This window comes from Delphinapterus leucas, chromosome 2, assembly GCF_059928025.1.
Source record: "Delphinapterus leucas isolate spDelLeu-1000000601 "Yukka" chromosome 2, BTC_Dleu_Yukka2, whole genome shotgun sequence".
In the NCBI taxonomy this organism is placed as follows: domain Eukaryota; kingdom Metazoa; phylum Chordata; class Mammalia; order Artiodactyla; family Monodontidae; genus Delphinapterus; species Delphinapterus leucas.
The window spans coordinates 158,504,985-158,531,093 of record NC_143130.1 but is presented as its reverse complement, the minus strand read 5'-3'; the positions used below and the strand labels follow the sequence as shown (position 1 = coordinate 158,531,093).

The following is a 26,109-nucleotide window of genomic DNA, read 5'->3' as shown; positions in this document are numbered from 1 at the left end:
ACCACCCATCTGCTGAGACAGGCTGGAAGAGGAAATTGCTTCTTTAAATGTGCAGATAATAATGCAAGTAAGCATGATCAAGAAGGATCAGGTACACATGATGCCACCAAAGGAAACTAATAGAGTTCTAATTACTGACCCTAAAGTAATGGAGATCTATGAACTATCTGACAAATAATTCAGAATAATCCTTTTAAAGAAATTCAGTAAGCTACAAGAAAACACAGATAGACAACTAGACAAAATTAGGAAAGCAATGCATGAGCCAAGTGAGAGTTCAACAAAGAAACAGAAAGCATTAAAAAAAAAATTGAAATCCTAGACACAAAGACTGAAGAATTCAATAGAAAGTTTCAATATTAAACTTGGCCAAGCAGAAGAAAGAATGTGTGAACCTGAAGACAGAGCATGTGAAATTATCCAGTCAGAGTAGAAAAAAGAATGAAAGCCTATATGAATTATAAGAACCATTAAAAGAAAAAGCTACACACTATTGGTGTCTCAGAAGGAGAACAGAGAGAGAAAGGAGGGGAAAGCTTATTTAAAGAAATAATGGTTAAGAACTTCCCAAATCTGATGAGAGATTTGGGCATCTAGGTAGGTTCATGAAACGCATAGGTCCCCCCAACACATTTCAACTCAAAAATATTTTCTCCAAGACACATTATAAAAAAACTACCTAAAAGCAAAACCAGAGAGAATTTTAAAAGCACCAAGAGAAAAAAAATTCCTCACATACAAGAGAACAATCATAAGTCCATCAATGGCTTTCTCAGCAGAAACTTTGCAGGCCAGGAGAAAGTAGGGTGGTATGTTCAAAATTCTGAAAGAAAAAAGTGCCAACCAAGAATACTTTACCTGGCAAAGTTGTCCTTCAGAAATGAATGGAGGAAAAGACTTTCCCAGATAAACAAAAGCTAAAGGAGTTCATCACCAAGAGACCTGCCTTACAAGAAATGCTGAAAGGAGTTCTTCAAGCTGAAATATAGGGACACTAACATGAAACCATATGAAAATATAAAACACATTGGTAAGACAAATATATAGTAAAATTTGAATGCTTCAATACTGTAATATGGTGGTGTGGTAATCACTTAACTCTGGTATAAAGGTTAAAGGACAAAAGTATTAAAAACAACTATAGCTTAAATAATTTATTAATAGATGCACAATGTAAAAAGGTGTAAATCATGAGAACAAAAACATGAAATGGAGGGTATTAAAAAGGTAGAGTTTTTGTATGGGATTAAAGTTGTTATCAGCTTAAAATAGACTTTTATATTCATAAGATGTTTTATGTAACCTTAATAGTAACCACAATGCAAAAAAACTACAGTATATACACAAAAAATAAACAGAAGTGAATCAAAGCATGCCATTATGGAAAATTATCAACTTACAAAAGAAGACAGCAAGAGAGGAAGAAAAGAACTAAAGGAACTCCAAATAGCAAGAAAACAATAAGATGGCAATAGTAAGTCCTTACCTATTAATGATTACTTTAAGTGTAAATGGATTAAAATCTCCAATCAAAAGGTAAAGAGTGGCTGAATGCATTAAAAAAAAAAAAAAGACCCAACTACATGCTGCCTACATGAAATTCACATCAGCTTTAAGGATACACATAGGCTCAAAGTGAAGGGATAGAAAAAGTTATTCCATGTAAATGGAAACCAAAAGAAAGAAGAGGTAGTGACTTATATCAGACAAAATAGACTTTTAGCCAAAAACTGTCACAGGAGATAAAGATGGTCATTATATAATGATAAAGGGGTCAATTCATCAAGAAGATGTAACAATTATAAACATTAACCCAACATTGGACCACCTAAATATACTGAACAAACACAAACAGATCTGAAGGGGAAAAGAGACAATACAATAGTAGTAGGAGACTTTAATAATGCACTTCAATAAATAAGTCATCCAGACAGAAAATCCATAAGGGAACATTGGACTTGAACTATCCTTTAGACCAAATGGACCTAACAGATCTATACAAAACATTACATCCAACAGCAGCAGAAAACCCATGCTTCTCACGCACATGCAGAACATTCTCCAATGACAGATCTTACATTCACAAAACAAGTCTTTGCAAGTTTAAAAAGATTGAAATCATGTCAAATATCTTTTCCAACTATAATAATATGAAACTAGAAATTAATAAGTAGGAAAACTGGAAAATTCACAAATATGTAGAAATTAAACATCACACTCCTGAACAACTAATGGATCAAAGAAAAAATTAAAAGGGAAATACAAAAATATGTTGAAACAAACAAAAATGGAAATACAACACTTGAAAATGTATGGGCTGCAGCAAAGTGGTTCTAAGAAGAAAATTTATAGTGATAAATGCCTATTAAGAAAAAAGAAAGATCTCAAATAAGCAATCTAACTTTACACCTTAAGGAAGTAGAAAAACAAACTAAGCCCAAAGTTAAAAGAAGAAAGGAAGTAACAAAGATCAGAGCAGAAATAGAGAACAGGAGAACAATAGAAAAGATCAGCAAAACTAACAGTTGGTTTTTTGAAAAGATAAACAAAGTTGACAAATCTTTAGCTAGATTTAACATGAGAAAAGAGAGATGACTCAAAAATATTATAAAGAAGAGATGTTACAACTGATACCACAGAAATGCAAGGGATCATATGAGCCTACTATAAACGATTATATGCCAAAAAATTGGACAACCTAGAAGAAATGGATAAATTCCTAAAAACATACAACCTACCAAGACTGAATCAAGAAGAAATAGAAAATCTGAACAAACCAATAATGAGAAATGAGATTGAATTAGTAATCAAAAAACAACATTATACTGATACCAAAGCCAGCTGAGGACACTACAAGAAAAGAAAACTACAGCCTAATCCCTGATGAGCATAGATGAAAAAATCCTCAACAAAATACTAGCAAACCAAATTCAATAGCATATTGAAAGGATCATACACCATGATCAAGTAGGATTAATCCCTAGGATGCAGGGATAGTTCAGCATATGCAAATCAACAAATGTGATATATCACATTAATAGAATGAGAGATAAAAATACTATGATCATTTCAATAGATGCAGAAAAAGCATTTGACAAAATTCTCCATCATTATGATAAAAGCTCTCAAAAAAGTAGGTACAGAAGGGAGGTACCTCAGCATATATGACAAACTCAGTTAACTTCATGCTCAATAGTGAAAGTTTAAAAGCATTTCCTCTAAGATCAGGAACAACACAAATGTGCCCACTCTCACCATTCCTATTCAATATACTACTGGAAGTCTTAGACAGAACAAATAGGCAAGGAAAAGAAATAAAAAGAATCAAATCAGAAAGAAAGTAAAATTATCTCTGTTTGCAGATAATGTGGTCTTATATATGCAAAACCCTAAAGACTCCAATGGAAAAATGTTAGAATGAACGAAGTCAGTAATGTTTCAGGAAACAAAATCAACATACAAAAGTCAGTTCTGTTTCTATACATTAACAATAAGCTATCTGTAAAAGAAAAATAATCCCATTTATAATAGCATCAAAAAGAATAAAATACTGGGCTTCCTTGGTGGTGCAGTGATTAAGAATCTGCATGCCAATGCAGGGGACACAGGTTTGAGCCCTGGTCCAGGAAGATCCCACATGCCCTGGAGCAACTAAGCCTGTGTGGCACAACTACTGAGCCTGTGCTCTAGAGCCCACGAGCCACAACTACTGAGCCCACATGCCACAACTACTGAAGCCAACGTGCCTAGAGTCCATGCTCTGCAACAAGAGAAGCCACTGCAATAAGAAGCCTGTGCACCTCAACAAAGAGTAGCCCCCACTCACGGCAACTAGAGAAAGCCCGCACACAGCAGTGAAGACCCAACGCAGCCAAAAAAAAAAAAAAAAAAAAGATAAAGAATAAAATACTTAGAAATACATTTAACCAAGACAGTGAAAGACCTATACACTGAAAACCATAAGATACTGATGAAATAAATTGAAAAAGACACAGATAAAAGGAAAGTTATCCCATGTTCATGAATTGGAAGAGTTTAATATTGTTAAAATGTCTGTACTACCCAAAGCCATGTAGAGATTCAATGCAACCCCTATCAAAATTCCCATGTTATTTTTCACAGAAATAGAGAATATGATACTAAAATTCATGTGGAACCACAAAGACCTTGAATAGCCAAGCAATCTTCAGAGAAAACAAAGCTGAAGGCATCATACTTCCTGATTTCAAACTATATTACATTGTAATATAAAGTTATTGAATATAAAATTATAATAATCAAAACAGTATGGTACTGGCATAAAAGTAGACACATATACCAATGGGACAGGATTGAGAGCCCAGAAATAAACCCACATGTATACATTCAACTAGTATTTGACAAGGGAGCTAAGAATACCCAATGGGGAAAGGATAGTCTCTTCAATAAATGGTTTTGGGAAAACTAGATATTCAAATGTAAAACAATGAATTTGGACCCCTGTTTTTATCACTAACAAAATTAACTTGAAATGGATTGCATACTTAAACATAAGACCTAAAAGTGTAGAACTCCTAGGAGAAAACAAAAAGAAAAAGCTCTTTGACATTGGTCTTGGAAATGTTTTTTGGCTGTAACACCAAAAGCATAAGCAACAAAAGCAAAAGTTAAGAAGAAGAACTACATCAAACAAAAATTTCTGCACCGCAAAAGAAAAATTCAACAAAATGAAAAGCCAGCCTACTGTATGGGAGAAAATATTTGCAAACTATATCTCTTTTAAGGGGCTAATATCCAAAATATATAAGGAACTCTTACAAGTCAATAGCAAGAAAACAAATAATATGATTAAAAAATGGGCAAAGAACATGAATAGACATTTCTCCAAAGAAGACATACAAATATAAGTACATGAAAAGGCACTCAATATTATTAATTATCAGGGAAATGCAAACCAAAAGCACCTCGAGCTACCACTTTACATCTGTTAAAATGGCAATTATCAAAAAGACAAGAGATAAGTGTTGGCGGGAATGTGAAACTAAGGGAACCCTTGTGTCGGTGGGAATGTAAATTGTTGCAGCCACTATGGAAAACAGTATGGGGTTCCTCCAAAAATTAAAAATAGAACTATAGTATGAACCAGCAATCCCACTTCTGGATATATACCCAAAGGAGATGAAATCACCATCCTAAATAGGCATCTGTACCTTCACGTTCTTTACAGCATTACTCATAATAGCCAAGCCATGGAAACAATATAAATGTCCTTTGACAGATGAACAGATAAAGGAAATATGATATATATATAATACATCTATAATATATAATATAGATACACACACAATGAAATATTATTCAGCCATAAAAAGAAGAAAATTCTGCTATTTGCAACACATGGATGAAACTCGAGGGCCTTTTGCTAAGTGAAATAAGTCAGACAGAGAAAGACAAATGTTGTATGATCTCACTTACACGTATAATATGAAAAAGCAGAACTCAGAGAAGCAGAGAGCAGACTGGTAGTTGCCGGGGTGGAGTGGCAGCGGGAAAGGGGAGATGTTGGTAAAAAGGTACAAACTTCAAGTTCTATGATGAATATGTTCTGGAGCTCTAACCAACAACATGGTGACTCTAGTTAACAACACTGTATTGTATTCTTGAAAGCTGTTAAGAATGTAAATCTTAAATGTCACACACAAAAAAAGTTATGTGAAGTGGTGAACATGTTAACTAAACTTGTGGTAATATACACACACATGTATACAATACACATACAATATATACATGTATCAAATCAGCGCTTCGCACACTTTAAACTTACACAATATTATATGCCAGCTATACCTAAATAAAGCTAGAAAAAATTAGGATTCATCAAACAAAAACAAAAACCAAAAAATCTACTGCCCCAGTGCATATATATCTTATCAAATTGCAGCTTGCACCTGCCAAGTGAGGAAGTCAAGAAAGGCCTGTCCAACTACACAGAGAAGTGATTTATGTCTTCATAATATATGTTAAGGAAATGATGTTTATAATATAACTGTTTAAGGAAGCTTTAAATTTAAAAGAGAAAAGAGAAAAAGATACATAAAGACCATCACAAAAGAACAGCACAGTGGTTAAAGCATTTTGCAATTACCATAAAAGTACCTATTTTTTTCCTTTTTTTTTTTTTTTTTTGCGGTACGAGGGCCTCTCAACTGCTGTGGCCTCTCCCGTTGAGGAGCACAGGCTCCAGACGCGCAGGCTCAGCGGCCATGGTTCACGGGCCCAGCCGCTCCGCAGCATGTGGGATCCTCCCGGACCGGGGCACGAACCCGTGTCCCCCGCATCCGCAGGCGGACTCTCAACCACTGCGCCACCAGGGAAGCCCTATTTTTTTCCTTTTTTACGAAAGGGTGCAGACTATGTGTGTGTGTGTAAACTCAGCGCTTATTCGTCAACATCTGACACTATTTCTGGAATGGAGAGGTTGGGTGGGAGAGGGGGAGAAGGAAAGAGGAGGGAGAGACTTAATTGTTTAGATGCTCTAATTCTGGACCAATCTTCTAAGCAATTACAAACCACAGGAATTTAGGAGCAGCTCTTCTACTTCTGCTCTCCTCCTCTTGCCCACATCTCCCTCCTTGTTTGGTTTATAAGGAACAGCTATCCTAGTTTTCCCACTTCAAATTGCACATCAAAACAGGTCTGGGCAGGGTGCTCAGCAGTCCTGCAGATCTGTCTCTTGCTTCAACAGCGTTTGGATGAAACAGACCCAGCGACGCCCCTTGCTCCATCCTCTGACCACCCTCCAACCTTTTTTCCTTAGGAATCTGCCACTCAGCTATCCTTGGTCACCCAGACTAGCCAACACCATTTTTTGAGCCTAGCTCCGTATTACCAATAAACCATGAGCTCCTAGATTCGTCGGAATTATTCCCCCAAGGTCAACATGCATCTGCGGGCCTCCTCCACCTACCTCTCTCTGGGCTTCTATTTCCACCGCGACGATGTGGCTTTGGAAGGCGTGGACCACGTTTTCTGTGAATTGGCCGAAGAGAAGCGTGAGGGTGCCTAGCGTCTCTTGAAAATGCAAAACCAGCGAGGCAGCCACGCCCTCTTCCAGGACGAGCAGAAGGCGTCCCAAGATGAGTGGGTAAAACCCAGGACACGAGGGAAGCCACCATTCTCATAGAGAAGAACCTGAATCAGGCCCTCGTGGACCGGCATGTCCTGGGTTCTGCGCAGGCAGACCCCCACCTCTGTGACTTCCTGGAGAGCCGCTTCCTGGAGGAGCAGCTGAAACTCATCAAGAAGACGTTGACCACCTGGCTAACCTCCGCAGGCTGGCTGGTCTCCAGGCTGGGCTGGGCGAGTATCTCTTCCAAAGGCTCAACTTCAAGCATGACTAGGAGCCGAAGCCCAGCGGCCTTTGAGGAGCCCCGATGGTATCAGGGCATCTGCCTGAAGCCTCTCTCTGCGGCCACTAGGCAGCTTTGTAACCACCCTGGAGCCCTCTCCCAAGCCTTGGGCCAAATGGAAGCAGTAAAGCATTTTGCAAAAAAAAAAAAAATCCCAAACAAACAAAAAAACCCCAGATCTGGTTATTCATGCCCATACGTGCACATAAGCACATTTTCCCGGGTGATGTATTAACATCAAAAACTACACCATAATACTAAAGAAATTTTAGTTTTTCAGTTTTAATGATACCCTTAATTTAAACTACCTTGCACTCCACTTCTCACCCTGCCTAATTGCCCTTCCTTGCAAACCTAGACAACCTTTACTGTTTGTTTGTTTTAAGAAGAATATTTATGTGTGGTCTGCTAGGTTCCCCCAACTGCCGCAAAAAAAATTTTTTTAAATAAAATAAATAAATAAATAACTAAATGGGCAAATGGCTGAGGACAGAGTAGAAACAGGAAAGTAGAAACAGAAAGAAAAGGTTTCATTCTCCCCATGAAACCAAGAAGCAAGAGTTTGTGGTGGTTCTATCCATTTTTCCTAACACTTATTTTGACTTTTCGATGGAAAAGAAGACTATCAAATAGTCTATAAATAACTCTCTCTCTCTCATAATACTTTTATGATGAAAATTCTAGGCCAAAAATTGCACTGAGTGAGAGCAAAGAAGAGAAAATCATGATTTTCAACCAACAGTGGAGCAGTGATAACGTTATAACTTGAGAATGTGCTTAATGAACTATCTCGTCTATGTAGACTCAGGCAAATTCAGTGTAGTTACAGTTATTGCAAATACATGAATATAATCCTAGGGAAAAATGCTAGCAGATTTGTGATCACATTTCTAGAGGTAAAACTGAGAATTTCTTAGCTTCCACAGGTGCAAATAATTAGTAGTCTCCCTTACCCGTTCCCTTGAAGGAGACCATGGATCCTAGTCCAAGATGTCACATTTTAAAAAAGATTAAGCAGCTGTATATAATCTATAGACTTCTCTATTCATTTCAAAAAGTGATCGAACACAGTTGAATTGAAATACGTACAAGCTGAAAAATCCTTTCAGTTTTCAGGCAATCTCATTAAATGGTGAAGAGTCTACTTAGCAGTTAATCTCGTCTTTCATGTTGTCATTGAATAAAGAACTGGAATCATGCCATTAATTGCCCATTGGAAAGAGTGTTAGGTTTAGTTACTCTGAAACACATTGAAAAAGAATAAGACTCAGGTCAAGAGATCCAACAAAAACTACTCTTTTAATGCTTCTTTTGTGTTTCTTAACATTGTGTGGTATTAAATGACATTCTTTCATGGAGAGGTGGGCATAGATAAAACAAGAATAGCGAAATACTAATAATTCTTGAAATTAGATAATGAATAAGTGGGGGTTTTGTTATACTAGTCTCTTTACTTTTGAAAATATTTGACAATGTTCACAGTAAAAAGCCAAATTAAAAACAAACCCAAAATACAGAGAGATCCCTGGCATGGAAGAGGGGACCGTGGTCCTTTCTGCTTTGGAGATGAAGGTCTGTGTGACTAGGTTATCATTTTGCTGATGGACCAGGTGCAGTTAATTACAACGTTTATCAGTGTTCATTGACCCATTAGAATACAATTAATAAATTGTTCTACTGGATTAAAGTGAGGGAAAAAGTTCAAATTTATTTAGAAAAATTTTAATTTTTCTTGAATTTGTGATCTTATGCTTTGTGTGCATATATAGAAAGATTCAAATTCAGTTCAAGGTGATTAACTGAACAAATTTAGAGTTTAAGAAAGATCATGAACTTTTAAGTGTACAACACAGTATTGTTGACTGTAGGTTCAATGTTGTACAGCATATCTCTAGAACTTATTCTTCTTAACTGAAATTTTATACTCGTCGATTAGAGGGTAAATCTCACGTTAAGCGTTCACGATAAAATAAAATATTAAAAAAAAATAATGCGTATCACTAAAGGGGCGAAAGGTTCTCTGAAGACCTCTTGGCTTCCTGGTGTTTAATTGACCAACTGTCACAGGAAATCCAAGGACTAGAAACCCAGGCGAGGAGTGAAAATCTCAGGATGTGAGCCTTCCCTGGGCATAATCCAAGCTGGACCCTGGACGCAGAGAACTTTAGTGGTAGCAAAGGGGAAACTTTGCCAATGAGCAAGCAACTGCACTTTATATTTTCTTGGCAAAGGGAAGAAGTAGGAAAATAGAGTGATTACCTAACCCATATATTTATGCAGTTTCTGGTGCTGGCTAGCCATGCAAGTAGCAGCTAACTTTGATCCTGCCTGAGTCAGATAACGAGGCCAAATTGTAACAATGATCAACTTCTATTAAGGTTTATTATGTGTCAGGTATAGGCTAAGCATTTTCCCATGCATTATTTTATTTAACCTTTCCTGACAAACCTACACAATAGGTAATATTATAATTTCCTTTTATAGGAATGAAACCTGAGCCTTATGTAGACTAAGTAATTTATCCAAAGTTACAGCACCAGAATACATGCCATCGCATTCTGACTCCAGAACCCATGTGCCTAAACATAGTCTCTTGAAGCTCACACTATTCATTTAATATATTTCCAAATTTGCCTCTGGCTTCCCTTTAGCTGTTCCTGTCTTCCAGGGCCTCTCATACAACCCTAACACTGCTTTCAAATCCTGGTCCCTATTCCTACGATCCTATTCTGCTCTGTTTAGTCTCTCTTGGATTTATTTGCTCTTCTACCTAGGACATGTACTCACATCAACAAGGCTAGAGTTCCTTCTGGATTCCTTGACTCCTTTGAGCTTTGAAAATTTTCACCTTACCAATTCCCAACACCAGGTACATCTATGGTGGACTGAATTGTGTCTGCCACCCCCCAAATTAATATGCCGAAGTCCTAACCCCCCAGTGTGACTGTATTTGGAGATAGGATCTTTAGGAGGTAAAGTTAAATGAGGTCCTAAGGGTGGGGACACGATCTGATAAGACTGTGGCCTTACACGAAGAGGAAGAGAGCCTTTCTTTCTTGCACATGCACAGAAGAAAGGTCATATGAGTACAGGGTGAGAAGGTGGTCATCTGTAAACCAGGAAGAAGGTCCTCACCAAAAAAGGAGTCCTGCCGGATCTTGATCTGGGACTTCCAGCCTCCAGAACTGTGGGAAAAAAACTTCTGTTGTTTAAGCCACCCAACCTATGGCATTTTGTTATGGCAGCCTGAGTAGACTAACACAACATCTTATCATGCTCTTCCATAGCTCCAAATGCTCTGAAGAAAAAGTATAAAATGACTTGTTTCTCTAGAGCCACCGTTACATAATTGAAAGAGCTCTAAATTTGGAACCACGAGATTGGATTTCAAGTCATGAAATATAAAAGAAATGTTGCAAAAATATAAAGTATTGCTATTTTTTTAAACATCTTTATTGGAATATAATTGCTCTACAATGGTGTGTTAGTTTCTGCTGTATAACAAAGTGAATCAGCCATACATATCTCCTCCCTCTTGCGTCTCCCTCCCACCCTCCCTATCCCACCCCTCTAGGTGGTCACAAAGCACAGAGCTGACTTCCCTGTGCTTTGTGGCTGCTTCCCACTAGCTATCGGTTTTACATTTGGTAGTGTACATATGTCCATGCTACTCTCTCACTTAGTCCCAGCTTCCCCTTCCTCCTCCCCGTGTCCTCAAGTCCATTCTGTACATCTGCGTTAAAGTATTACTATTAATGCCAGATAAAGACAGCCAACTTCTAACAAACACTTTCATTAGCTGCCTACCTAACAGGTTGTCAACAGACTCCTGCCACGTGCTCACAGCCTCACTATTAGGTACATAACTTTGCCTTTGATTTACCTAGAATATTGAGGTTCTCTGACTATAGCTGTCCCATATTGTCACCTCCACTGCAATATGTCAGTTTCTGATTCCATTTTCTCCTTCATTGCTCTATCGGAAGAACAGCTTACCCCCTCTCTGTTCAGAGTAACACCTCTATCTGGAAACTTGATCACTCCAATAACCTTTCACCCTCTCTGAGAGTATATCAGTTGTTGCCTTTCTCCTCCTGTGTCCTCTTCGCTCAATGACAAATTAACCCTTGACCTTGAGAACTTCTCAAGACATTCTCTCGTCTCCCTCTTCCCTTTCACTGACAAATTTCGAAAACCTTCTGAGCCATATCTTCCACTAGTGTACTTTATACAATCTGTGATCCATCCAAATTATGGTTTTCACCTACTGCCTCCCACTTCAGTACTTTGCTTGGAATGGCATGCAGCTCTGATCTGTGCCTATCAAATTTTCAAGGTTTACCTAATATGTCACCTCCTCTGTGAAACCTTACCATAAGTTATTTCTTCTGAACCCCCAAAGAGCTTAGTTTGCACTTGAACTTTGACAGCTTGATTGTGCAACCCTTAGTAGATTATAATAGTAGATTATAAACTCATTAGCCCTCTCAATTTAAGACACAGTAATCATTTAATAATGCCTAATAAATACATTAATCATCAAACTAACCTCAAACAGTATCAGGATTTCAATTCAACTGGGACAAATACAGCTTGGGATATTTTTGGAGAAAAATCAAACTTCAACTTGAATATGGGGGAAGAGAACCTGGGCCTATACGGATCTATACAAGAGGTAAAAAGGCTTAAAATTCCCATTTCCATTTTCTGCTTTCATTGAAACAAAGTGACAACAGCCAATAGTAGACTGGCAGGCTCATGAGTGTTCAGTAAATGTTGGCTGAATTATCAAACGAGTAAATGCTTAAAGTGGTTCTTGGATTACACGTTAAATAGTGACACTTAGAAAGTCTTTGGAGGGAAAGCTAATATAGAATTTTGAAGGTGTGTCTAAGGCAATAATAACTGATTTGGGAAGCATGGAAGACTGTCCTTTGAGGTAAGTAATAGGTTATCATTTGAAACTTTCTATGGCCTCTCTACTGAAGGAGTTGATTGAGGTTAAGAGCTTTACAGGGGTAGGCACATTTCTGGTGGAAAACCCAAGGAGAACTCAAAGAATCAATAAATCGGTGTGATTTCAACTGTAAGAGGAATAAAAACAATTATGAGGTTAGGTTGCAGAAGTCATATGCTTGTTCCGGGGCTCTCCTATATGTATCTTCTGTATCTACGGTAAGAAAGAATTTTGTGTTACTTTTCTTCTAGGATAATAACAGATGGTTAATAAGACAATTTAGGCATCACTGTTTGAGGGCTACTGGCCAGCCACTGTGCTTACAACCAGACACTTGTATACACATTAGCTCATTTAAGTATAGAATAGCACTAAGAGGAGGCCATATCATTCCAGTTTCATGGATGAAGTTAGAGTCACTGCACACTTTACTCAAGGATTCACAGCTGGTAAAGGACAGACCCAGGATTCAGAGCCAAGATCTGAACTAAGCTTTTCTGATTCCAAAGCCTGTGGCCAAAGTTAAACACGCTGGAAAGGGACGGTACCGTCTCAATACTCCCTCATGGAGATAATAAATTATTTCTGCTCATGGACATTAACCAAAGTATCTGAGCACATGCCACTTAGATCCTGATGAATCTACCACATTAACCATCGTCTCAGAATTTCTCTGGAAGTTGAATATTTTCTGAAATTTGTACCTTCTTTACTTACCCTAACTTTTGGTCACTTGCTTAAAATATGCTGTCAGACAGATTCATGCTACCAGTTGTCAATAACACATGTTTACTAGTTGCAGTCATGCCCTCAATCAAAGTATATGATTAGAAAATACTAGTTTTATCAATTATCAATTGATAAATTGATTTACTATCAATTAGCTAGTAAACCCAAGTCATGACTTGGCAACATTTCTTGAACAATTACTAAATAAATCTTTTTAATTATAGAATTTATTGTAGAATTTGTAATTCTAGAAGGCAGCTATTGTAAATGACTAGTACAGAACTCAAGTGATGGAGACTAACCTTGTTGAGCCCCTACTCTGTAACAATCACAAAACACATTATTTCAATTTTTTTTACCCAAACTATATTGTGAGGCAAGGTCACTGAGGTGTCACATTTTTCAGATGAGGAAGTCAAATCTCAGAGACATAGTGAAATTGCCCATACACAGTGAATAGTCCAGCTGGGGTTCCACCTCAGCTGTGTCTGGCCTCAGTGCCTGTACCCTTTTCACGACATCCCACTTACCTCCAGGTCAGCAAGGCCTGACTTTTTTTTTTTTTCCGGTACGCGGGCCTTTCACTGTTGTGGCCTCTCCCGTTGCAGAGCACAGGCTCCGGACGCGCAGGCTCAGCGGCCATGGCTCACAGGCCTAGCCGCTCCACGGCATGTGGGATCTTCCCGGTCCGGGGCACGAACCCGTGTCCCCCGCATCGGCAGGCGGACTCTCAACCACTGCGCCACCAGGGAAGCCCCCCTGACTTTCAACATGATTAGAAATGTACTAGCCAAGTTGTCCTTAAGCTCGTCATGTCTTTGTTTCCTCATCTTTAAGATGGGGAAAATGCTATCTACCACTCAGGGATTAAACCGACTACATAAACCAAAACACTTAACATAGCATCTGGCATATCATGGGCATTGATAAATGATTGCTTCATGTAAATTATCTGAGGCAGGAATCAAAAAGGGAACTTTCCATAGTTTGACATCATTGAGGCTTATTTTTTTTCCATTTCCATGATAGTTAATAGCATAACCATTCCACCAGTGAAATCTGAAGGAACAGGGTTAATTATATTTGCTTTTAATTCTAACTCTTTAAAAATCGGTAACCAATATATGGCTAGAGTACAGGTGTTCAGTTAACCCACATTTCTAGATCATGGTGAAAAATGCAGAGTATCATGATGGATTATCCAGTTGGCAAAGTAAGCATGTGCTTAAGGAACCAGCATATCAAGGACACCTGAGATATGAGAAAGGTTCCAGCTATAATGAATGCTAGCAGAATTCTGTAATCTGAAAATCTAGAAAGAAGCTTTTAAAATTTGAGCACTCATTTAAATTTTGACTTTGGATTTAGTACTTTTCTAAAAAATTTCAATATGGCGGGAGGCTTGGAAAGAATGCATTTAAAGCTTTGCAGTGTTTCAAACATGAACATGGTTCTGTAAGTTTGTTAATTTACAGCAAATACTTAAAAGTTGCCAAACATTTAAAAAAATAGTATCTAACAATATTTTTTCCAGAATACAATGCTTTTGTCATCTTACCTGTTCAGAAAAGTGTTTTCTCCCAGTTACTTTATCATAGCAGTCTAAATAATAATGCCTCAGTTGACAGACAATAATTGTTTAGCCCCCAAATATGTCACTTTTGATAAGCTTATATAAGTATTAGTAACTGGTTATAATATTTTATTTCACATGAACATGGTCCTAGATTACTTGGCTTTTAATTCGACATGACATATTTAGCCCCAGTACAAGGTCTTTTACCAAATGTTTGGAAAATAAAAATACATCATCATACAAGCTTTTGGGAAGAACATTTTATTGCTAAGCATATCCTTGAACTAAAATGCAAACGTGAAATAAAAGAGAAAAGGAAAAAGAAAAAGCAGTAACTTCACAACATCATAAAATAAATTCCTTAAGAGTCTGCTCATAAAACAACAGCAATATGATAGAAGCTCACGTACAGAATGCACATGTTCCCATAAAATTGTCCAAATAGAAACTTACACTAAAAGGAATATAATAAATGTATTTTTACTCAAATAAAAAATGTAAAGAAAGAAAGCAGGAAATCAGTTCACAAGACCTCAAGACTCCAAGAACAGCAATCTTTTACAGACATCGAGATATAATCAACTTCATATAGGTTGGGCCATTTAGGTTATCTAAATCGTGCTTTGATATCTCTTTATAATCCTGTCTTTTTCAATGACAACAAAATAATCCAAAACTCTTAACACATTGAAATATCAGGTAATGAAGAACACCTCTTTCCATACATATTAGTAAAGGCTACCATTGTTTAGATTGCGTTTGCCCCACATCTTTAAGATACTTTTTCAAAGTCAAATATTCATGCAACTTACAAAAACCAGCAAGAGTAGATTTCTAAATCTAAACAGCTGATTGATTTTCATCTGTACAAAAGAAACTGTATGTATCTGACCCTCCAGAGAACACATTTCATTTTTGTGTGAATATTTGTCTTGCTTTGTCTCTTGCTTTTGGGATAGGTATGGCCACACAACAAGTTTATTGTTTTTCTGTACATCATTTCCTCTTTTCATAAAGAAAGACAACTGGAACATAAACCAAACAAACTGAAATAAACAAATAGAAAGGAAAGAACGGTTCTCAAAGCAGTATGTACACAGGTGGCTAAGGAATTATACCAGCAAAAATGTAGTAAAATATGTAAACAAAATCTGAGAAGATTTTTTATTCTCTTTGACACAGTTAACTGTGACAAAATTAAACTCACACTTCACATTTTAAGGTTTACTTTTTTGTCGTTTTGTTATTTTCTTTTAAAACAACATTCTCATTCCACTTCAAGATTTTAACAGTTTTCCTGTTTCAGTCATCCCATCAAACATACCATGATAAATATATCTGTATATATATTTATTTATATATATTATACTATTAAATTCCATTTTTTGTGTGTCACAGCAGCTTTATTCATTTATTATTTTTAGAAAAGATGGGTGAAGGGAGACGTGAGCAAATGGAAGGATAGAGTTATCCATAAATGTCAGGCTGCAAAATTAAATCACCAGGAAAAACATTATCATGTTGGGGGCGGGGAAAGAACTATGAATTCTGCACTCTGTCATGCCATGTTTGGCTTGTGTGACCTTTTGTGGTTCCATCACAAGTTGAACTCACCTATTGTCTGTTTTGATTCTTTAACAGACTTCTTGTATTGTCTTTTCTTTTATATTTGCATGCATTTCGATCAGTCACAGATCCAGCCCACCCCCGTTCCCCTTCCCTAGGAAAGGCTCTGTTTTAGTTTATGGGGCTTTCTCCTTTACCACAATTTGGCTGGGCTCATGGACAGGAACAATATTGTTAAGTAAAGCCAATGGCTCTGATAAAACCAGCCCTAACCCCATCTGTGCAGGGTTTGGGTGGCAAATTCTAGAATTCGATCCTGAGGAACCAGCTTTTCAAATCAATATTATCATCCATCCCATGATTTTGCTATGTGTTCAGCAAAGCATCGCATAGGAAATAGACAACAGATTCTAGAAACGCCACAACCTGATATGTAGAGTGGACACCATGGTAGCTTTGAGTTCATATGGCAATAGTCTCTCTTCTGTTTTCTGAGATTTTTTTTTTCTTCTTCTTAACTTATGTCCAGTTAGTCTCAAAAATTAAACAAATACCCAAAAGCCATTTTTTCCCCTCAGATCTTGAAAAGTTACGCACACACTGGCCAGACCCAGATAAGGGTGGGGTTTTTTTTTGTTTCTGTTTTTAACTTTTTCTTTTCTTTTTTTTTGTTTTCGTTTTTTACATAATTAAACCAAAAAAAAAAAAACATTATTACAGTCAAGCTTCACAAACATTATTACAGACTCACTTGGAGTTATGGAACAAGTAAGCCATGAAGTCTTCTACCTTGGATGAAAGGTCCTAAAGAGAAGGAAGCTTCCAAGTCCACGAAAGTGGGGGGAGCCATCTGCTCGCTCCAGAGGGCAAAGTGTGTGCTTTATGACACAGCAGGGCAGAAAGAACTGTCTCCGAGCAGCGACTGAATCAAAGCAGCCATGGCTGAATCTTATAGGTAGGTACATCTTTGTGTGTGTTCTTTTAAAAATGATTTTCCCCACCATAGTCATGGTATACCCCATCTCATAGTTAACAGTTCTGACATCTGTGAAATCTCATTTTCCAAGTATTTATATATTTATATAGAAATAATCCTGTGTTTTAAATTCGCGTATCGTTAGCGGTGTCGTGTTTACACATAATACTCTTTGTCCTTGTTTTTCTGTTTCTTGTGGCCGCTCTTCGAGCTCTGCTGCTTCTCCTTGAGGAGCGTGCCATTGCTCTGCGCCGAGTTGCTGATGTAGTTCCGCGTCTCGTCCACTTGATAGGACCCCTCGTCCCTGTTCCTGTACTTGTACATGGCGTACAGGAGGATCAAGATGCAGAGGGCGGCAGCAGCCACAATGCCGACGACCATCCCTGTTGTACTGCTCGACTCCCGGATCACCTCTGAGGCCCCCGGAACCCGTCTGACTCCCGGCTCCGTGGGGTTTGCTGTGGGCACATGACGGAACATGGGGGAAGTAATTAGTGGGCTCTTCAGTTTGGTGCTGTCTAGCTCATAGGCAGTGGGCAACGGAAGCAAGACTATATCAGGCTGGGGTTTGAGATCACGGTTATTCATTTTGCCAGCTGGCAATTTGGGCACCATCCCAGACGAGGAGGAAGCTGTGAAGCGGATCAGCTCAGGGGACAAAGATGTGGTAGTAGTCCTACTAGTTTCGGAGACTTTGTTAGGTCTAAAGTCCTTGGATTCCCACTTGGGCGCATGTGCTTTGTAGCCACCTTCGAAGATTGAAGTGGAAAGACTCTTATCTGTTACCAAGGAGAAGGTGGTGTAAAAATCTTCATCATCAGTAGGGGGCAGGTTAGAGTCAAAGGTTTCCCCTGAGCCATACCCAGATATCACCAAGCCATCATCATCACAACCATCGCTGCCTTGGTCCGACAAGCAAGGTAACCCCGCCTCAGAGGTCATGGACAGGGAATCTTTGGTGGTCTCAATAATGGTGAGGAGGGGGCGAAAGGTAGGGGGGAGTGTAATGGAAGGTGCACGAGTAGCAATAGGAGGGGTAGCTAAAGGGTCTTCTACAAGAAGAGGGATAACTAATTCACCTCCTGGGATTGAAAAGAAAAAGAAAAACAGAATTAGTACATTTGTAGAAAAACAATTCACAGCCACACTCAATGAATGCATGTATAGTTCATAGGTTACACCTCAGAAATTATAATAAAATGACTTGGATCCTCTCTACTTCTAGGCTGATTATTGGGCTATACTTCTAGCCCATTATATGCCTCTTGCCATCAAAACCTGAAATCCTTAGATTTTTTTTTTTTTTTTTGCGGTATGCGGGCCCTCTCACTGTTGTGGCCTCTCCCGTTGTGGAGCACAGGCTCCGGACGCGCAGGCTCAGCGGTCATGGCTCACGGGCCCAGCCGCTCCGGGGGGCTTAGATTTTTAAAGATACTCTCAAGTAATTATTTAGATAGAACTCAAATAGGCTTTTTCCAGGATCTGCTTATGGGATAATGACCTTCACCTATACTGTTGCAAACACTGACCATGAAAATTATGTGTTTGTGTGTGTGTGTGTGTGTGTGTGTGTGTACGTACATGCACATATGCATGTGATTAATCTGTGAGCCATAGCATTTCCTTATTTTTTCTTGGGTTTCTATTTATTTGCTCCCATTAGGATGAGAATGACATATTTTCCATGTCACTGAGATCAAGATTAAAGAGTATAAAAGAGCTCATCTTTAGTATTTTAAGTTACTACCTTTTATCTCACATTTATCACGTGCAGTCTTCATTTACTATATGCTAAGGGAAACTTACAGTAGGTTGAAAATGTTCATCTAACAAGCCCATCTTGATTATGCTTCTCCAGAAATTCCCCTGACTATAAAACAACAACTTGTTTTGCATTGGTCTAGTATTATATTTATATATTGCTTTTATGCTATGTGTAATATATACTGAGCAGACACTAGATTTTAAGAATACCCAGCCTACATATCCATGACTTACTGGACACTTACTTTTAGATTCAGAAGTGTAGAGATAGCAAAGTAGTTTTTAAAATCAGTGATTCCTTTGTCCAATTTGGATTCCTTTTATTTCTTAGAATGGCAGGTATTTATCGGTTTACCCACAGACCCTAGTTATTGCACTTATAAACATACGAGGACTAGGTCAGGAAAGGAAGTTCAGAATAGTTCACTAAATCATAGTGCCCTGCAAATTATGGTCACCACAAATATTCTGTGGTGGGTGTTACTCACCTAATTGTAGGGCCAAGCTTATTATTCATGTATGTAAGCAAGATAATCAGTCTTCAGTCTCTCCTGTGTTTCTTTACAGTGTTATTTTCAAACAGAGAAAGAATCGAGAAGTCACAGTTCATGTCTCTTCATTAAATTTATTTTAAAAATTATTCCAACTATTGTTTTTAAAAATCCTCTAGCAGGGATGGCATGATATGTCCCTGACCCAGTCAGTCAGACAGTTGAGATGATAATACGATATTATGGTTGAAGTCTTCTTTCTGACCTGCTGCATGTAAACTGTCCAGGTTTCAGGTGTGCTAAGAAAAAGCCTCCTGAAAGGAAAGCTACTGCGCACCTTTAGAGCACCAGAGAAGAACTGCTTGCACCACATCAGAAGCTTTTATTCTCTGCAGAGAGAAACTGAGTTGGGGAGCGTGGCAACGATGTACGTAATGCGTATCTTAAGGAAGGGGAAGGGACAAGAGAGCACAGTACCGTCATCCCTGGCCTACCTGATGATGTTAGCACATGTGGGGAAATAAAACAAGAATCTTTCTGAGAATCTCAAGATGATACTTTAGTCTGTGCTTTAAGCCCCAAGCTTCTCTTCTAGTGCTCAGAGTTTGAAACTATTGAGCAAACTGATTTTTGCAGATTTGACAAAGCTTCAAACTTGCTTTCCTGGACAAGCATGCCTATTTTTTTTACATTGTGAAGATATGTAATTCATATACCTTGCAACTTAGTTAATGCATAATTTACATACTTTTGCTAATTTTTATAAATGGGATTTGGAACACAGGTCCCTAAAGGTAAGCCAGTCCTAAAACTAACCCTGAGTTACCTTTTCTTCTTATTCTTCTGGTAGGGAGGCCATGAGTGTTATATTTAAGATGATATGTGGAAGAAGGCAGTGTCTGAGTAAGAAAAGAGCAGTGAGGAGAGAGGAGTGAAGCCTCATGCAGTCTGTTAAAGGTTCCCTAGGGAGCGCTCAGGGATGATTTTACTTTCCTTTAGAGAACAAGACAGGGTTTTTGTACCCATCTCACCTAGAATGGGTGTTCTTTTCTGGAACAAATACCGAGAGTCATTTGCTTTTTAGGGCAAGGATAAAAATCAACCCATTGTTTATTAAGTGGAGAGTAAACTGGGATAAAGGACAAGGAATGACGGATTTGTTGGGAGGCAAAGTCCTGAAACAAATAATTAAATATAAAGGCAAATTGTTAAGTAGGATGCTAGTGTCCCTTTAAGTGAGATTAATATGTCTTCATGATTACAGAGTGGCATTCATTTGCAATTTTAGTGTACCATCTATGACACCCAACTGGAGTCTTACATTTGCCTTTTTTTTTTTACCCCCTTGTCTTTTTAATCCCAGCTAAAGCTTCCACTGTGTCTTTGTTGTCAAAAATCTACAAAATCTACAAACTGCTCATTCTGCAGGTGAATCACTTCCACTTTCCTCTGCTATTCGCTTCTCATTCAACACCCTAATGTGAGTATCTCTCTTGGAGCAGAAAAAAAAAAAAAGTGAAAACCATCCTTTTGATAGGGGATGAAAAGAGGGTCTTGAAGCTCACTAATTTACAAAGAGCTTCTAAAAGGTTGGTGAGCCTTTAAGTGAAATGGTAAGAGCTTATTTCCAAACTAAAATGATGGGTATGCTGTTGCAGAGTTTAAATAACAGAATCTGTTAAAACTGCTAATCTTCAATTTCTTTGTCATTTTGTTATTAATCCTAGTAGCAGTGATAAAAATGATAAATGCTGCCCCTGTCAGGGACACTTGAGCCCAAATCCTGGTAGTGTTTAATCAATGAAATCATAGGAACTTTCACAGCTCCCCTCTCCTGGCATCTCAAGGAATTGGAAAAATGTCTTTAATTTAAAAGGGAGTCCACTGGGATGTAGGAGTTGGTATTACAAAGGGGAATTAAAGTGAAAGTAGGGGGCAATTTTTGGGTAACTATAAACGTGGAAGATGCCTGGGACAAGTATGTGAGTTGGGGTGTATAGTCCATTTTAATATCAAATTCCATATTTAAGATTTAAGATGATTCTAGCGTCCTAGGAGGTCCAAGGGCACACATCATTTGAGATAAGGAGGTGAAGGATGTGTTTCTCCCATCATTAGATCCTTACTAGAAATGACTTAGATGGCAGAAGGCTATTTAAGATTTCATGTTTATTTGTACTAATCTAAAGTGAGTTTTCTCAGAAATGGTGGGGCAGCTGATAATTTTGTTTTCACTGCCCGAAGACCGTGAAATCAGTGATCTACCAGATGTCTATGCTTATGAAAGTCTTCATAGAAGCAACAAGCTTAAAGTCATAAGGGGTTGCAGGCAGAGTAATACAAAACCTGTAATCCGTCACAACTCTAATTTCCTATTCCATCCCCAGAATTTTTCTTTGGTTTGGAATAAGAACTATCCATATTCCTTAAAGTTAGCATTTTAAATCAGGAATATATACCCTTTTTTGACAGGGTTGTGCTTTTCTTTAAACCAGAGAGATCACTAGGGATATAAAAGGTCTATTTTAGCCCCGAAGGCTGCCCTGCTATTTTGTTTTATGAGTGTATTTACAGATATATAATTCATGTGTCTAGGGCTGATATTCAGCAAAAGGGGCTCTCTGCCATCGAAAAAGACAGTATATTAAAAATTTAATAGAACTCTTCTGAACTGTGAGAATGCTGTAGGTGATGGTGGTGTAGTGGGTCATCTGAAAAAGCAAGAAAAGCAGCATAAAGTTTCAATATGGCTCCAACCTTTGCCTCTCTGGAGATATCTGAGTGGAGGAAGTCACAAAAATACGAAAAACAATGACACTGAAGAGTGAGACTCTGGGAGAGGACACCGTGCTCCAATTCCTTGAATTTCTTTTATCTATATTTAGGTTCTTTACCTCATCTCTTATTTGCATTTTTCTCATTCTCTGCTGGGAAACTAACATACAATGGGGAGAAATCATCTTTTTCCCCACAAAATTAGTTATTGAATGATATTCATTTAGTTATTTGGTGCCACAGAAGTGTGTACTTGCAACACATCAATATCTGGAAGCTTGGAACCATGAAATTGTTCTGCATCCAGCCTCAGAAAAAATAGTCACAGACAGGCATGGCCAGTCCCTGGGGAGAAGACAGCAGAAAAACTCAAGTATCTCAAAGGGGCTTAACTTTTTAAGAGCATTTTAATGAGATGAAAATCTCCAGGTAGGACATTTTCCCCGGTTTATCTGAAATGGGTTTGAGTCTGAAAGGCTACAGATTCTATTTTTTCAATATACACCCAGGTAAGATGAGCTATAGTCCCTTGATGTCATTATACATTGTAAAAGAAGGAATGTCTAGTGGAGATTTTCATCTGCCTATTGGTTAAAAACTTTGCCTCTGAAGTCACTCAGACGCAGGTTAGCATCACAGTTCTGTGGCTTACTAGCCATGAGTTGGTCAAATTTATTAAAATCTCTGTACAATGGGAATAATAACACAGCCTATCTCAAGCCACCAATGTGAATAATAATAATGCATGTTAATGTTAATTATAATGCATGTTAAGTATTTAGCACAGAAACTGCTACGCCAAAATTCTAGTTTCTAGTATCATTTCTACTAATATTTTGGGCCTATAAACACTGAAATCATTGATGACTTTTTTCTGACCTTTTTTTATGTAGTAGTCGTATTCTGAGGTATAATAATATAGGATCTAGATTATTAAGGCTATTTTAAATGCAGAGTTTGAAGAATGATTTATAATAAGCCCAAGAGCTTGCATTTAAAATAAATGATAAGCCTTATATCAAATGGACTTATGGGTAGCATCCTCAACACAAATAAAAGCTTTCAATTCAATTAGATAAAATAGTCCATTTAGGAGATTCTTAGTTTTAAACCTAAAATATCATCCAACATGTCAAACAATACAAAATCATATAAACTGAGGCAGATAAAGTACATTCATTGAAGCTGCTGGGCTGGAAACATATCCCTTATCCACTCTTCAGTTTGATATTTCTTTAACAGTAATACTAATACCTAAAACTAAAGTGAAGCAAGTAATCTCTTTATTTAAAAATTATACAGCACTTCTTGCCGATCTTTTGTTTCCTGAAGTGATAAGGCAACATTGACCAAATACCTTTAAGGTCAAGGAGTGTTCTCACCGTAGAGTCATACAAAATGGCAATACCTACCTGAGATGTTTCCTAAATAAAACTTTAGATGTGAAAATCATCATGTTTCTTGTGGGTAGAATCTTAGGATCCTTTTAAAGCTTACCTGTTTAAATCCTTGAGAGAAATGGCAAATATTAATAGAAATGGAAGAGGAAAAAGAGAAAGAGAGAGAGAGATTTGGGTGCCTATTGTGTGCGGGTGTGCTTTCACCAGTAGTCAGTTTTATACTTTGGAAGGCATCATTACCATAGGACAATACTCTAAACTCTGGGGTGCTTTCTCTATTCTCAGTAGAAGTGATTTTGTAGCTTGCAGTGATGGTGATAGTTTAATCCTGGATAACCGAACTCTACCATAGTCACTTGAGAGTACCTTATTTCCCCTTTGCTGAAGGAAAATAAAATAAAGGACTGATTTCCCCAAATGCTTTCTAAGGAGTTAAATTAGGATGTATTACCACTGATAACATTTGCAGTTAACTCAACTAACTTTCTTCTGGAGTACAGGCCTCCTGTAGGTTGTATCCAATTTCATATCCCACTGTAGAGCCTACCATTGCTTTCAAGGCTTTAAAAGTTGGTTCAGGCAAAGAGGCCAGGCTTCCTTTGGATGGTAAGAACAATTTACCCACACCCTTCTACCAAGAGTAGAATTCACATTGATCATTAGAAGCAATTCAGCACAAAATATAACAGTGAAAATTAAGCAAATAGACACAAATGAAATAAAATATTTAATGTTGTCTTCAAAATCACATAGTAGAAAAAAAAATCAACTTCAGGTTCAAAGTAAACTAGAGGGAAAGAGAGCAAATAACATCAACAAGGCATTCACAACATAAGGACAGAAAAGAAAAGTAAAAGCAAATAAAAAATAGAGGCTGTTTTAGGAAAAACAAAGAAATCATTTCCATATAGACAAAATAATTTAACTTAAAAAAAGCATATTGTATTAATTTATAGTCAACTTACATCAACAAATTGCCCGCATGTTTTTTGGCATGAAAGAAAAATTTACAAAAGAAAGTTGTGTAAGAATGCTCTTGGACAAATAGAATTGCCACATTCTTGTAACTTGCTTTTTTGTTGTCATTTCTTTAAAAACTTTTGAGCAAAATGTCTAATTTTTCAAATATAATAATTTACAACAGAGGATGATACAGGGAGGCAACAACACATACATCCACACCACATAACATGAAAAGAAAAAAAAAATCTGCACTTTAACAAATTTCTTACTTTGAGGGGCTTGGGAGGGCATCAGTTTTGAATCTGAAATTATTCTGATTGCAATGATTTTAAAAAAAAATTTAAAAAACCTGTTTAATTTTATAATTTGCCTTTAAAAAAATCTATGAATCTCGAGCGTTTTGAATGAATTTCTGCATTATTATAGGTTCTCAGATATATATTTAATTTTAATTTTTTTTGCCTTTTTGACAAGTTTTAGACTTTCTTTAATTGAAGGGGATGGATGACACCACATAAGTTTGAACAATGCTAAAGAAAGGAGGGGTAGGGGAAGGAAAGATGCAGAAAGGGTAGGGTCATATCTATGAGTGTACTACACAAGAGATGAAGATGATGGGAGTAAATGTGTAAGTGAGTCGCCATGTCCATGTAAGGGCGGCACGGAGTGATCTAGCTGCATTAGAGCTTCTGGCTGTAAGGAAGGGATGGGCAATATACAAAAACAAATGAGCCTACACATGCCCATCTACAGAAATAAAGAACAGAACTCTAACACTGACAATCTCACACACCCTAAGCTGCAACTACTTCAACATGCAATTACTCCAAAAATCATTACAGTTTCATTAAAGATTTTTAAATAATAAAAACAGTTAAACTTTTGTCCCTACTAAAAGTAGCCAAAATACATAAAATAATAATAGTAATACTTATAATAATGATCAAAAGGTTAAAAGCAAAAACAAGGAGACTAGATTTATGCATTCAAGTTGAACAACTTCATCGGCAGGCACACAGCCCCATCTAGAGTTAGGGGAGGGGGGTGGAGATCTTCAAATCGAAAGACAAAGCTGTATAGGGAGCCCACTGGCTGGGTCATTCATGACTTCCTTATATAGAAAGGGTACTTTCTGAATGACATCACCTGTCTTCCCCATGCCACCCATGGTGCATGTGATTCTAGTGAGACTGGGTTTATTAGAAAGATGTGGATGTGGGGATTCTGCAGCTGAAGTTGTTCCACATTTAAAGAGGGAGTGGGGAAAAGTTGCAGAAAACAATTCATAACTTTTTTTGGTCATAGTTTTGGATAAAACCAAATCTAAAGATAAAGATCTAGCAATTAAAAAGAAACACACTGATATATATACAGATAGATATATATAATACAAAAAGCACTTAATTCCCAAACAAGAAGGGAGCAAAGAACGAAAAATAATTTAAAGAAAAGAGTATTTCATACACTTTCAGAGATGAACAACCAGATGCACACGCTGAGGAGGCACAGACAGAGCAGTCAGGG

General features: G+C 37.6%; 1 protein-coding gene across 1 annotated transcript in view; it reads right to left on the bottom strand.

Moving 5' to 3' along the window:
- Positions 1–15,040: 15,040 nt before the first annotated feature.
- Positions 15,041–26,109, bottom strand: part of LOC111176196 (neurexin-3-beta) — a 153,596-nt gene continuing 142,527 nt past the window's right edge. The window contains exon 3 of the mRNA XM_022576408.3: positions 15,041–18,274. Coding sequence (XP_022432116.2) covers positions 17,349–18,274 — 926 coding nt within the window. The 3' untranslated portion in view covers positions 15,041–17,348. The remainder of the gene's footprint in view (positions 18,275–26,109) is intronic.